This window comes from Neopelma chrysocephalum, unplaced genomic scaffold (genome assembly GCF_003984885.1).
Source record: "Neopelma chrysocephalum unplaced genomic scaffold, ASM398488v2 Primary Assembly neopelma1_149, whole genome shotgun sequence".
NCBI classification, from domain to species: domain Eukaryota; kingdom Metazoa; phylum Chordata; class Aves; order Passeriformes; family Pipridae; genus Neopelma; species Neopelma chrysocephalum.
In genome coordinates, this window is record NW_020897811.1 from 106,361 (window position 1) to 121,245 (window position 14,885).

General features: G+C 43.3%; 1 protein-coding gene across 1 annotated transcript; it reads left to right on the forward strand.

Annotated features, from left to right (window-relative positions):
• Nucleotides 1–268: 268 nt before the first annotated feature.
• FGF6 (fibroblast growth factor 6) lies at nucleotides 269–4,970 on the forward strand. The gene is made up of 3 exons (XM_027701155.1): nucleotides 269–627; nucleotides 1,514–1,617; nucleotides 3,505–4,970. The coding sequence occupies exons 1-3, from the start codon at nucleotides 288–290 to the stop codon at nucleotides 3,679–3,681; spliced, it is 621 nt and encodes a 206-aa protein (XP_027556956.1). The 5' UTR covers nucleotides 269–287; the 3' UTR covers nucleotides 3,682–4,970.
• Nucleotides 4,971–14,885: the final 9,915 nt, after the last annotated feature.

The window sequence follows — 14,885 nt, forward strand, 5'->3', positions numbered from 1 at the left end:
GATGATGTGGGGAGGGACAGCCTCTGCACTATAAAGATGGCTCAATCAAATATAACCGAGGCTGCCCACTGGGGAGCAGGATCTACAAAACATGTTCCCCACCAGTTGGAGTCCTGCTGGCCTGTCTCTGCTCCCAACCCAACTGCTCTCGGGCTTTAGTTTCAGGTCAGCAATCTCTATTTGCTTTCCAAAAATAAGCCTCTGCCACCATGCTGAAGGGAGAAAAACAAGAAGGGCGGTATTTTTAGGGCCATTAATTCTGACCACGTGCCCAGGAGGTGAACCGGATGGCCACTGCACAAAGACTCCTCATCACTATGTCCTGCGAAGCCGGCGTTCACCGGACGTTCCCCGCCTTCGTTCTCCTGGGCTTTCTAGCTGGGATTGCTTCTACACATCCCGTTGTAAGCAGAACTAATGACACATTGCTGGAGAGAGGATGGCAATCTCTGTTGTCCAGGTCCATTGCTGGGATGTCAGGGGAGAAGTCAGATGTGAACTGGGAGAGTGACTATTTGCTAGGAATCAAGAGGCAGCGGAGGCTTTACTGCAACGTGGGCATCGGGTTTCACCTTCAAATCCTCCCAGATGGAAGGATAAGCGGAGTTCACAATGAAAACCAATACAGTGAGTTGCATCCAGAAATGAAATAGAATAGATGTCACTTAATTGCTGTGAACTCTAATAATTACCCTTCGCAGAATGCAAATGTTATTACTTGGTATTATTAATCTGTTGCCTTTTGAAAGTCTCTGGGATCAATAAACATCAGGACCCTTCGGGTTGAAACATGGCACAAATGCTTAGACAAATTTAGGTAGAATTTATTGTTACTTTGCTTTACTGCACGGTGAGAAAAAAAACGAAACAGGTTGAAAACTGAGTCTTCTGCTGCATTTTCTCACTCCTCACCTTCTCATTTGCCTTTTGAATCCGGGAGGTTGTTGCTTTGTTCCGAGTGCCAAAGCATGATTTTTGAATCCCAGCTGACTGTTTCTTTTGGGACACTCAGTGTTTCCCGTGGAAGGGGCTTGCTCTTCCTGGTTTGCTCGTTCTGTAACTGTAAGAATAAAGAAAAGCATTAGTCATATGGATTTGAATTTCCTGCACAGGGCACTTGCTAAAATCTTTTGCAGCTAAGATGTCATGTGGGACTTCAAAATAGTAAGCCACACTCCTCTAAAGCTAATAACAAACCCTCTGGAAGTATAGTATATTAGATAAAAATAATTTACCTATAAGAAAGCCCAAGAGTTTGACAGATCAAAAGAGTCAGATAGAGCAAAGGGATTACACAGTGTGTGACTATGATTTCAGGATAACTATTTTCAAATCCTATGGCATGTGGGAAAATGCAAGATCTTCTCTGTGTACCTCTAGACTAGGGAGATAACTCTAATAGAGAAAATATGGTGAGTTCCTTAGGGTTTTAAAATAAATAATGACATATGAATTGCCTTGGATTAGCTCTAGATTCTGTGATAACACTTCTGCTGAATGTCTTATTCTTCAGGTCTCTTTGAGATATCCACTGTAGAGAGAGGTGTTGTCAGCCTGCTTGGGGTGAAAAGTGCTCTCTTCATCGCAATGAACAGCAAGGGGAGGTTGTATGGAACGGTGAGTGCCAGTGCAAATACTTTTTCAAGGTTTAAACAAAGACTGCAAAGGTTTTAGAGTGGTTTTGTTTGGTTTGGTGTTTTGTTTGTTTTTGGTTTGGTTTGGGTTTTTTCTTCATGGAAATCTGTGATTACAAGCAGAGAAAACAGCCTTGCAGCTACAGGGAACGTGCCCAGCCTGATGTCATCAGTGTTATTTAGTGCTGTTGGAGGTCTGGGATTTTAAAGCTTCCCAATAGGATTGTACAGGGAGCACCCTGGGAAAATGAATGTATTCTGCAAATAGGACAGATTAATTAAGTGGCTTCTTCTAAGGTCTCAGTGCTGCAAACACATTCTAGTAAAAGTGAGCCCTGTTGATTCCCTTTTGCACTGCACTGTGTGTAGGAAAGGTGCAGTTAGAGCTATTAGTAAAATAATGACCACATGCTTCCCCCTACCAAAAACAACCCCAGCATGGAAAATAAATAGGAAGTCTACCCTACAAGGCCAACATATGTGGTTGGGGTTATTTTAATGATCAGTTTTGTGAGATCAGTTGCAAATGATGAGAAAATAATGGCTGTAAAGAATGGAATGAAAATCATACTGAAACACCGTCACCATCGTCCTCATCTGGATGATTTGTCATCTAAATGCAATTTAGTTTCTGAGGAACGAGCAAGACATCTCCAGGACATTCAGCAGTAAAAGTGCTTGTTAGGAAGTGCATTTGGAAGAGGCTGGCTCTGGGCAATAGGCAAAAGCAGCCCATTTCAAAGTAATGAACAGCACTGATCTCTTTTGTCAAGGAACAGCAGTCTCCTTTCCTTTGAAACAGCTGCAATTTCAACAAAATATTTCAGTTGCTTAATAAAATGGCAAATGTTGTGAAGGACCCATAGCCCTGTAGCCATTACTAACCTGACTGATTCCTTCTCACATAGAAAAGGGACATTTTGAGGTTCCACCCCAGGAATATTATTTCAGTCATGTCTGATCACCAGCACTTAAAGAGTGCCACAAACCCAACTGTTTTGCTTGACTGGGTCTTCCTGAAGAAAAGCAGGGTCTGGCTTCAGAGATCCCTTTGATTTCCCCCTATGGCCCCCAGTTTCAATCCAGTTTTGTTTATCTTCAAAGACACTTTTAAAAGCTGTAAGAGATGTGTGTTTTCCTCCACACAACAAGCTTTGAATGGTGTTATCACACAGGTGTCCAAATAGCACAGCACTGGTGGCATCTTGTGTGCCAGATATTTGAAGTCAGAGAATTATTCTGCCTCTTTTAATTTCTTCTGCATTTGTCTCCTTCTTGTCCTTGCATCCCCCTCTCCCAGATGACTCCCTATCCTTGGATTTACATGATGTAATGTGGAGAAAAACAAAACTGTTTTCCCAGCTTAGAACCCGCTGCATAGTTAAATATCACTAATGATTTATCAACGAAAAGATTCACTGCTAATCAAATCTCTTATCTGAGCAAGCAGTTCTCCCTGGACATTGGTGTTTGTAAGAGAACTGAAGTTTTGACATCTATCATGTAGTTTTTTTACAGGACTTCTGGCAGAGGGGAGGTATTGAATTAAGCTACGAAAAGGCGTGATGCTGACAGAAATCTTTCCTTGCAAATAAAATGAAGAAATCCATCATTTAGAATTAATTAATTTGATCTGCTGCAGGAAGTGCATGGTCCATTATGTGGACAGGTGGCATCTGAGTTCATCTGACACCAAATTAGCACCGAGGAGGGAGATTTATTGTTGGATGCAGTCGCTGAGGCACCACCTGTTGCTCGCTGCAATGAGCCCTTCTGTAAAAATGTGAGCAAGAAAAATGACCTGGGCTTTTGTGAAGTATTTATTGTACCTGCTTTGTTCTCCCACCCCCCTCCCCTTACTGTTCTTCAGGCTGTCTTCCAAGATGAGTGTAAATTCAAGGAAACCTTGCTGCCCAATAACTACAATGCATATGAATCAAATGCTTACCGTGGTGCTTACATAGCCCTCAGCAAACATGGGAGAGTGAAGAGAGGAAACAAGGTTTCTCCTGCGATGACAGTGACCCACTTCTTACCCAGAATATGAACATGAGAAGATTGAATCCCAGGAAAAACTGTTTCATTTTGCACATGGGGAATAAGCTCCCAGGTAAAGTAGTATTTATACTGGTCGTTGAAAAAAAAAAATCTATATATGTATGTGTATATTTGGATAAAAATATTTGTACTAGATTCATCACATAGGATATGTAATATGATGCTGCTTCTCTTCTACTCTGTACAAATTTTACATGGCTGTGTGCCTCCTTTGGTGCTGTACAGAGAAAAATAGCAAGCTGGAGTGGAAAGGATTTGGAAGAAAATTCTACAAAACTATACAAAGGAAGTATTTGGACTGGCTGTGGGCAACCATCTAATCAAACACAGGTTATTTACTAAATAATATTATTTACCTCAGATAATAACCTTTCCTAGTGAGCTGTTTACATATCATGGGCCAAATCACCAGATGATTTTGCTTCACCAGAGCTTCAGGCAGTTCACTCGATCTAAATATCTGCCTGCACCTCCCCTTCTACAGACTGTGTCCCATCTTGCAAAGTCCTCAAGCTGTTTTGATCACTAAGGTGCCAATTCCACAACTGTTTCTACACAAGCAAACTGTTTATCCCCAGAGACCCTCTGTCTCTGAAGGGATTCTCCAGGGTTTCCTCACACAGACTGGTTGGCAAAATGAAGACCTACAATCAATTTCCCACAGGGAGGGCCACGGGATAAATCACAGATGGGTCCCAAATGCAAAACTTATTTGGAGCTGAGGATTTTGAATGGCATTTTGTGAGCTTAGTTTAGACTTACCTCAAATATAGATGTGCACATCTTTAATATAAGTACTTGTATATATATAGACATGGGATGTGTGAGTGTGTATCTATGTAATTACATGCTTTTAATGAATTAATCATCCCAGTCTCTCAAAGCCCAGGTGCCTTTATATCCATACACACATAAAAGAACATAAATATTTAAAGGCACTGTGTTTCATTTAGGCTGAACTTTGTTAATCTCTAAGAACTAGAACTGGTCTGCAGGATGCATTTTATACAATGTAAGAAATCCATGGAAGCTTCCAGCAAAGGGTTATTTTAGAAAACTTCTCTGTTTTGAATTTTCTATTTACCGTCTTAAATATATTTGATTCTTCTCTATCATACCTCATGAGGTATGGAGGACAGAGAAAGAAGGAGGCTATATAAGCAAACCTTCCCAAGTTAGGACAGAGGAATTTGTGCCATAATTCCAATTTCTGTCACTTGCAAAGCATCAGTTTCAAAAAGAACACAGCAAGCTGTGTGAAATACTCTTCAAAGTTCTCCTAGAAACCGTACAAATGGGGCACAACCTCGCCTTGCTATTTTGACAACCTTTTTCCAGATCACCAACAGAGCTGCATTCTCTGTGCCTTTGAAAGGGTATTTTGAGAGGCCCTAAGTCAATAGTCACTATAAATGTCAGTTACCAGAAGCCTTGGGATTCCTGCATTGATGGCGTGCTCCTAAATTTGAAACTAGATTCAATGCAATGTCAGAGCACGAGCATTTTCAGCATAGATGGGCCGTGCTGCTGCAGAAGGGAATATCTGAGTGCAAGATTATCTCCCACGGCCAGCCAAAATGGGGCTATGTCCAGCCTTGACATGCCATTCTATTTGCAGGGGGTGTCTATTCGTGATGAATTTGAGCCTTCTGACATGCATGAAAAACACTGTCAGGGCCAGATCCTCACTTGGATTAAATTAGCCTACTAAGACTATCAGTTTATAGGTGCAGAAGATTTGGCCCAAAGAACACACCCACAAGGATGTACCTACAGACACCACTCCTGAAAAACTGTCAAGACAATTGTTTTGTGAACAAGATACAGTTTTCCAGCATCTTCTGTGTGATTGATACTTGAATTTATTTGGCTGAAATGTAAGTGCTGATTTTAAACTGATCACAGTTTACATGAAGAGAAAACAGAGGGGAATGCTGCTTACAGGACATGAATGAGATGCTTTGGATGATGCTTTGGAAGGAAAGGAGTTACTCTTCATTTTCTGGTCTTGCAGTATGTAGAGAGAAGCCAAGTTGACACACTGTTCATCCACAACATGCACAGCAGTTTGCTTTGGAAAAATGTGCATTTCAGGTGAAAAATCGGGATATTCTGAGAGGGGAGAGTGGGTCAGAGGAAAGTTTGGAGGGTATCAGACAGTAACATAGAGACCCCAGAGGTAAGAGATAGGAAGACTGCAGCTGCGATGAAATGCGTAAGCTGGCAACCTGTATCCTGGTGTTATATTCCTAATTGTCTTTGAAATGAAGTTTGAAGAAGGATGGAAGAGTACATGGACGTGGAAATGTGGTTCGAATTCTGACACACAAGTTTGTTTCTGATTACAGCTTAAATCAGTCTTCTTAGGATAGGTTGAAATCTGTTGCCTTTTAAACCAGCACAGCCTAGAGGAATTTATTGTTGCCAGTACTGGCAAGCAATGGGATAGCTGACACAAAAGGTGAGAATCAGACTCAGTGGCTCTGTTTTGCACACACTGGTCAAGGTGAGAACAAACCATAGACCAGGTCACAAGAAGTCAGGACGAGGAAATGGCCTCAAGTTGCACCAGGGGAGGTTCAGGTTGGACATCAGGAAGAATTTCTTTACTGAAAGGGAGGTCAGGCATTGGAAGGGGCTGCCCTGGGAGGTGGTGGAGTCACCATCCCTGGAGGTGTTCAAGAAACTGCTGGACAGAGCACTCAGTGCTCTGGTCTAGTTAACAAGGCAGGGATCGGTCAAAGGATGGACTCGATGATCTTGGAGGTCTTTTGCAGCCTAAATGATTCTGTGATGCTACAAATCTCTGCAGACATAGCTGGCTGGGCTGAGATTGTTCTTAGGAACTGCAGATCCTTTCAGATGCAGTTTTGGTGGGTATTTGGAAAGCCCCATCAGTCACTCTGCTGAGTTACTCTTTACAATACTGCATTTTTTCCTTATTGCACATCAGTGACAGCCAGATCAACACTGAAGTCAAGGCTGAAATCAAAAAAGGTCTCCCAATGCCAGGAATACTGACTAATATGATATGTCAGGAGGGATAGCTGTGGGAAGAAACCCCTCCAGCACAAACAGTGCAGAAGTGAAGCCCTGTGGAGTTTTAGACCAGTTGGATATATGCTTTGACAGAGGTGCTTCTTAAGTGAATGCAAGTCTGCTTTCCAGAGAGGAGCTGAGGAATGTTTTGACACACTGCAAGTAGTCCAGGGGCTGCTTATGGTAGCAGGGTTCAAGAAGTTATGCAGCTGAGCTCTGCCTGAGAAATGGCCTGATCCTGTTCTGCCTCATGCTTGATTAGCTAAATTCCTCCTTCTTAGGCCGTTATCATGGAGAAGGAGGATTTAGGAAGCCCACCATTCCTTTTGCACACCTTAGGATAAATTTTTTAAGCTGGCAAAACCCAAACCATTTGAAAGCCTAATGTACATGATACGGTGGCTGTGGAGTGTATATGAACATCATCTGACAAACTCTTACATAAAACCTTCTTCCAAAGAAAAGTTTCGTGGATGGGTGACTACATAAAGAAAACTCATGAAAGTGAAGGGATTTCCCAGACCAGGGCCAAATTAGGAACTGCAACGCACATCTCATCTCAGTGTGCATTAATGGGGGGTCATGACATCGGCTACAAGCTCTGAAAGCAAAGCTGTGAATGCCCCACACCAGCCTGCATGCCCATATTTTCCACATGGGATCCTCCTGTGGAGTTGATACCTGTTTTCAAGGTTTCTTCTTCCTTAGGCAAATCCAATAACAATTTCAGACTTAATCCACCCCCGTCAGAACTGTCATGTTCTTAAATAACGGTATTTTTCCCAAATGTGCAGAGGCACAGATAGACACACAGTGGAAAAGCAGAGTAATATTTGTATACCTCACTAACTATTTCAATTCCAAGATTTTATTTTGCACAGTAAAATGGTGCCAAAGTTCTCAGATTACTTTCTTTTCACTAAAATATACCTCATATTCTGAATCAATATGGACTCACAACTGAGACTGTAAATTTGCAAGAAACATGAAACTGTCCAATCAATTGTTTGAGAAATTGCTTCTATTTTTATATGTATGTGCTGCGCACAATAGTTTAATGTATTCCTAAAATAAAATTTTATACATTTTTGGAAGTGTTTTGACTCTAAGTCTCTCTTAATATTTGGTTTTTTTCCTTGATTACAGAGATTCTGTATTAACCATGTTCAGGGCAAAGGGCAGCATCAATGCCAGTGCTGGCACACAGAACCCCCCCGTGCCCTGGGCTGCACCCAAAGCAGTGTGGGCAGCAGGGGAGGGGGGGATTCTGCCCCTCTGCCCCACTCTGGGAAGACCCCCCTGCAGTGCTGCCTCCAGCTCTGGGGGCCCAGCACAGCAAGGACATGGAGCTGTTGGAGCAAGGGACACCAAGGTCATTAGAAGGATGGAGAAGCTCAGCTGTGAGGAAAGGCTGAGGGAGTTGGGATTGTTCAGCCTGGAGAAGAGAAGGCTTTGGAGTGACCTAATTGTGGCCTTCCAGGACCTGAAGGGAGCCAAAAAGGAAGATGGAGAGAGACTATTTCCAAGGGCCTATTTTGAGAGGCCCTGGCACAGGTTGCCCAGAGAAGCTGTGGCTGCCCCATCCCTGGAAGTGTCCAAGGCCAGGTTGGATGGGGCTCTGAGCAACCTGGGATAGTGGAAGGTGTCCCTGCCTGTGGCAGGGGGTTGGAACCGAATGATCTTTAAGGTCCCTTCCAACCCAAACTGTTCTATAATTCTATGATTCTATTCTGCTATCTGAGGGCCATTTATCGACTATGGTGCTAGAGACAGGTAAAAAGAGTCTGGCCTCCTAAGGCTGATTACTGCCATTTATAATCAGCTGTTATTCCTGTCATCATTGCCCTCTGGTGGTTATTTTGTTAATTTAGCAGCGAGATGTGAGAGATCAAGCATGGTTTCTGTACCATGGACCTGGGCACAAGTGAGAAAGGAGCATCCCGCCTCATGGCTGGTACTCTTTATAGGATTCAGGCCCCTCACTGTGTTGGTATCTGTTGCACCATTATATAGGGAAGTCAAAATTTTAACCATGAAGCCACCACACAATATTTGAGATTCAGGTTTCTCCTTGACAAGCAACTTTTCGTAACACTAGGCAGGTAAATGGTTCAGGAAAATGATTTGGTTTTCACTCCAAATTTTCCGACCCGAAGGTTTGCCAAGGATTTTGCAAACATAAAACCCAAGGCTCGGCCTTGATGGCAGTGTCACACAGAATGACTTGAAAGACATAGGCATGGGCCTGTTGGAGCAGATCCAGAGAAGGGACACCAAGATGATCAGAGGGCTGATGTGGGGAAAGGCTGAGAGAGTTGGGATTGTTCAGCCTGGAGAAGAGAAGGCTTTGGGGAGACCCGAGGGCGGCCTTTCAGTACGAGAAAGATGGGGACAAATTTTTTAGTAGGGCCTGTTGCAATAGGACAAAGAGTAACAGTTTTAAACTAAAAGAAGGTTGATTCAGACCAGGTATAAGGAACAAGTTTTTTACAGCGAGAGTGGTGAAACACTGGCACAGGTTTCACCTGTAGATGCCCGATCCCTGGAAACATTTCAGGTCAGGCTGGATGGAGCTCTGAGCAGCTCCTAGCTGCAAATGTCCCTGTTCATTGTAGGGGGATTGGACTAAATGGCCTTTAAAGATCCTTCCCAAGCCAAAATATTCCATGGAAATAGTGTTTAGCAGCACGGAGCACCTTGAATGGGAAAGAAGAAAGCACAAGTTTTTTCTAAATTATACTGAAGAGAGATATTTTAAAGCATGTTAAGAAATCCTGTTTTTCCTGTTACCTCACTGAGTGCATTAATACAAATCGTGCTGTGACCATTTGTGATCACAAATGATACAGTCTCCAGTTCATAGAATCACAGAGGGATTTGGAAGGGACCTAAAAGATCATCTTGTTCCAATCCCCTGCCATGGGCAGGGACACCTTCCACTAGACCAGGTTGCTCAGAGCCCCATCCAACCTGGCCTTGGACACTTCCAGGGATGGGGCAGCCACAGCTTCTCTGGGCAACCTGTGCCAGGGCCTCCCCACCCTCCCAGGGAAGAATTTCTTCCTAATATCCAATCTAACCCTGCTCTCTGTCAGTTTGAAGTCGTTCCCCCTTGTCCTGTCACTCCAGGCCCTTGGAAATAGTCTCTCCCCATCTACCTTGTGGGCTCCCTTCAGGTCCTGGAAGGCCACAATTAGGTCACCCCAAAGCCTTCTCTTCTCCAGGCTGAACAACCCCAGTTCCTCACTCTCTCTTCATAGCAGAGGTGCTCCAGCACCAGGGAAGCTCATTAACTACTAGAGATATTTTTAAGGATCAGGAGCTCCGGGGGTCTGGCTGCCAGGGGGCAGTGTGCCACCTGAGGAAACCACAACTCTGGGGAAAAGGAAATACACAACGAAATTCAAAACCACACGGGGTTCATTCACACTTAGAAACAAGAATATTGTTAAGAAATGTAAAGAACAGATATTTACCCCACCAGCAAAAACTAAAGCATCACAGTAATGTCACTTCTCCACCAACTGCTGAGCTAGCAGTTTTTCTAGGAGAGCAGCAGGTACTAGAGTTTTGTGGGGAAAGGGTTAACATTGTACAGGAACATATCCCAAGGAACTATGGGAGATGTAGTCTCCACAGCAAGACCCTGGAGGGAGTACTCAACAGAGGATGCCCAGTGGAAGGACTCGCTAAGAACTGTCGGAAATATGTGATGCACGGGAGGTTTATAAGGGCTTGTTAGCCCGCGAATAAACGATCTATCAGCTGTTCATGCATCACTTTGGTCCATGAAGCCAAATGCTACAGAGTTTCATGAAAAAATGTAGCCACGCCTTTCCTCAATGGAAAAAAAATTAGGCTTCCGATTCAGAAAAAAACAAACCAAACTAAACCATCAACAAACAAACAAAAAAACCAAACAAAAACCACAAACAAAGAAACATAAAAACAAAACCCCAAAACGACAGCCCCAAAAATACAACAAACAGAAAACTTTCAGGTAAGTTGTACAGGTACATCAGAAAAATGATAACTGAAAAAATTTTGATTTTCTGTAGTTTTCACTCATTTCCTTTTTAGATCAATAATGTGTGGAAAACATCAAATTTTATTTAATAGGTCCTTATTTTCTGTATTGTAGGAAAAGGAAGAAATCCTTCTAGTTTACATGACAGTTATGTGAGACACCTTAATGCTAATTCTTTCTTTTAAAAATGGGAATGAACAGGCTGACACAATCTGAGACCACTGTACATTATGTCCATAAGTGTCACCTGACATTTAAGGTTCAGGCTTGCTCAGTGTGTTTGATCCAGGCCTCCAAGAAAGCCTCCATGATTTTCTTTGCTGGATCCCAACGCTGATCCTATGAGTGGGAGAAAGGGGTGGGATGCATCACTGAAATCTCATGGGGGGACCTGAGGACCCAATTGCCTCCTGGATCTTTTTGTCCTTATTGGAACTTGTTGTTGTGCATAGGAGGTCTCAGTATGGATATCACAGGGTGTCCAGCAGCTCTGGGATGCCTGTCCCCAGCTTCTCCCAGTCAGGAAAAGGAACTGGCTCTGCTGTAAGCCAGCTAACGCCAGCCTTGCAAGCACCTGCCTGTTTCCCCCCAGGCCCACCCAGCCCCTGGGGCTGAGAAGGGGCCCAAATCCAGCCCTAAATCGCTCCCTTTCCACTTTGCTCTTTCCATTGCAGCTGTACACCCCGTAAAATCCCACAGGTACCCCACATCAATCTCATCCCTCGACAGCAAGTCTCTCCTGATCCCAGCTCTGGCTTGGCAGGGGCTGCTGCTGGAGCCCCAAGGTCACTATTTGACCTTAGTGGCCCTGACCAGCCTCACCTGAGACCTCCTGGATTGAGATACATCCTCATAACTCTGTAGATTAACATGTTTGCCTGGAAACTGGCAATATTAGGGAGAGGCTAATGTGAATTTTCACCATTCTGTACCATTTTCACCATTTTTTTGGAACTGGAGGAGAAAGACCTTTTCCTCTAGGAAAAGGTTCCCACAGTGGTTCTGTAACTGCAGCCAGATTTGCCCCCTCATCTCCTCCAGGATGAACAAACCCTACTCCAACAGCCTCTCTCTGTACATCCTATGACCAATCTGGACTTGCTCCTGCTTCTTGAATCTCTCTTGCAAATGGACCTCAAAATTAGACACGTTGTCTGATGTGGCCTGCCAAAGGGGACATTAACACATCCTTCGAGCTGTTGGATGTGTTTTTGCCTGTGCAACCCAGGATGCCATTGTTTTATTTAATGGTTGCATTGATAGTCTTCCTTACTAAGAAGTAAGTAGTGCTCTTAATAAAGAGACCCAGAAGGCAAGGAATGGCAAAGGCAGAGTGTGTAACCCAGGGATTCCCCCTCCAGCCTCTCCAGGGAACAGCCAGACATTCATTTAAGGCAGAGCATGACAATGGGGTGAGGCAGTTGTCTGGATTGCATTAAGTGATTTGCAAACAAATTAAAATATTGTGAAACTGTCTGGTCCCCATGGAGCTTAGCAATGCCCAATCCCATTCCCACTGTTCCTAAGGAAAGCAGAGGATATTCAGTACCTTTTCAGACGTTTGGAGGCCGTTATCTAAAGACCTCTCAGATTAAGAGTGCTGGTCAGTATTTGCCATCTAACTTAAGATATGCTTATAAAAGAAAATAAACAGCCCCAAATCTCTTCTGCATTAGTATTTTTTGGGGTTTTTTTTGTTTTTTTTTTTGTTTTACTTTTGGTATTTACTGAAGCCACCCCGCTCTGCATTGGTTTAAGTGATGGAGGAGACACTTAGGACCAAGTTATTTAACTACAGATGACTTCGTTCCTTGGAAAAACGACCCAATTGCAAGCTCTTGTGCCTCATGTTTGGAATCACAGTGACTCAGCAGAAGTCAAGAGGACATTTGGTTCCCTTGTCAGAACCCGAGAGTAAAGGAGGAAGTAAGAATATCTTCCAGCTGTTGGGTAACTGAGGAGGAGACTGAAGCTCAGATAAACAGTGCGGGAATCTCTAGGTTTAATACATGTAATGAAAACTGGAATTGCAGTTCACTGCAGTGACCAATCCTGGCTGAGGAAATAGCCGTCACTGGGAAAAAAAATCATAAAAACAAACAACCAAGTATGCAGCCACAAGCAGAGATTTCTTTTTTTTTCCCTCTCCAGCCAAGCTCTGCATCCAGTTCAATCCAAAAGCATGTTTGTTTTGGAAGCCATAGTCTACTGAAAAGTGTTTGGCCAAAATCCAAGGGGCCAATAAGTCCAGATGAGCTGAACAAGCTGTGTCCTTGGATCATGAGATTTGAACATATTATTCAATCCTGAATCTCATGCATGCATATTACTGCTGCCTATTTTTTGCCACAGGGCGTGGACTAAAATGCCTTGATTAGGACAAAATTTTTTGTCCCCTAAATCAACTGTTTACAATTCACAAATTTATTGTGGGCTTGTGATTTCATGGCCCATAGCTCACAGCTCTGGAGTAGCTTCTCCAAGGACAATGTGACCATACCAACTTACGTCAAACGAGCAATCAGCAGCGATGATGGATAAAACAACAGAGCTTATAATTATGTTTGTCTCTGGGCTGTTTGGAGAAGAACATCTCTTTTTTTTTTTTTATTAAATGAGAACTGATCCATCCTGAGTCATTCCAGGTGATTAGAGCCTGTTTGTTTTTTCCTGGGCTTGCTCTATGACCTGGGCTCAGGACTCACTGGTCCAACATGAATTTATTGAAGAGGCAATAAAGCAAAATGATGCAAAAACATAAGGAAGGAAGTTATGATAACTAGCCTAGGTTTAACTCAGTGAGATCAATAGTACTTTAACTACCTCAGTTATCCAGTGAGGGACAAGCCAGCTTGAATTCACCACAGGGGCAAAACACAGCAAGGGGCAATGGCTTCAAACTGACAGAGAGTAGGTTTAGATTGGATATTAGGAGGAAATTCTTCCTTGTGAGGGTGGGGAGGCCCTGGTACAAGTTGCCCAGAGAAATTGTGGCTGCCCCATCCCTGGAAGTGTTGAAGGCCAGGTTGGATGGAGCTCTGAGCGACCTGGGATAATGGAAGGTGTCCCTGCCCTGGGTTGTAACCAGATGACCTCTAAGCTCCCTTCCAACCCAAACCACTCTGTGATTCTATGATAATGCTGATTTTTCAAAGGCAACAACTACAGGAATAGAAACTGTGGGAAAGGGGACGTGTGTGGGGCATGCATGGGTGCCACATTCTGTAAACCTTGAGCAAATCTGCAGGCACTGTTTTTGCACATCCCAAAAAGAAACTTGCAGATTTTAAAGAAGAAAAAGTTAATCTCAAATGGGATTTATTTCCTACACACCTATAGCAAGCAACATGCATGTCTACAGTCCAGCTGGGTGACTGTGGAATTTCTTCTGTATGTTTGCATTTTGCATAACCTCAGTCTATGTTGAGCTGGCCATCAGATGGTCAAGAAGGTGTTAACTTGAATTAATTTCCATTTTTTGACCAGAAGTGAAGACTGGGGAATGAATCAACCATGGAGCAAGGGGTGAAGAAGTGACACCAGTGTCAAAGAGACATAGTCATGTTCAGGGTAGGCAGATGGACTAACTAGCCTCTGGTGTGTAAGAAGGTCCATTTGGGATAATGGAAAAGATAATAAAGAAGAATTTTTTTTTAATTAAAAAAAAAGAAAAGTGTTAAGCTGTATTTCTAAGTTTTTAAAAAATTGTCAGTGAGGTAATCTTTGCTTTTGGAAAATTGGGCAGTTTGATGAGAGTCCAGAACTTCAATAAAAATGACGAGAACAGTCTGTTTGACTTACTTGAAAGAGAATGTGTTTCTCAACCAGTCCTGGCGTGGCACCAGCTTGTGACAGCTGTGAAAATGGCCAAAGATCAGCATGGCCCAGGTGCAGGATCAGTGTCCCAGTAGCTGATGAACCTGTGCATCCAGGGCACAATGTGACACTCAAGCTGCTCCTCGCCAAGCAACGTGACAGGCTGAGAAAGCAACATGAAGAGCTGCTGTGCCTGCAATACACAAAAAAAGTATTGTAGCTGCAAATCTACCTGAGAAACCCAAATCAGAGACAGAGTTCAAGACATATCTTTGCCAGACTTCCATCCAATCTAATAGATCCTAATCTAT

Bases quoted from the DNA above. Each gene is read 5' to 3' on its own strand.
- FGF6 (XM_027701155.1), top strand. From the start codon at position 288: ATGGCCACTGCACAAAGACTCCTCATCACTATGTCCTGCGAAGCCGGC. The intron at 628-1,513 runs GTGAGTTGCATC...CTTATTCTTCAG, and splicing joins TCACAATGAAAACCAATACA to GTCTCTTTGAGATATCCACT. The intron at 1,618-3,504 runs GTGAGTGCCAGT...ACTGTTCTTCAG, and splicing joins AGGGGAGGTTGTATGGAACG to GCTGTCTTCCAAGATGAGTG.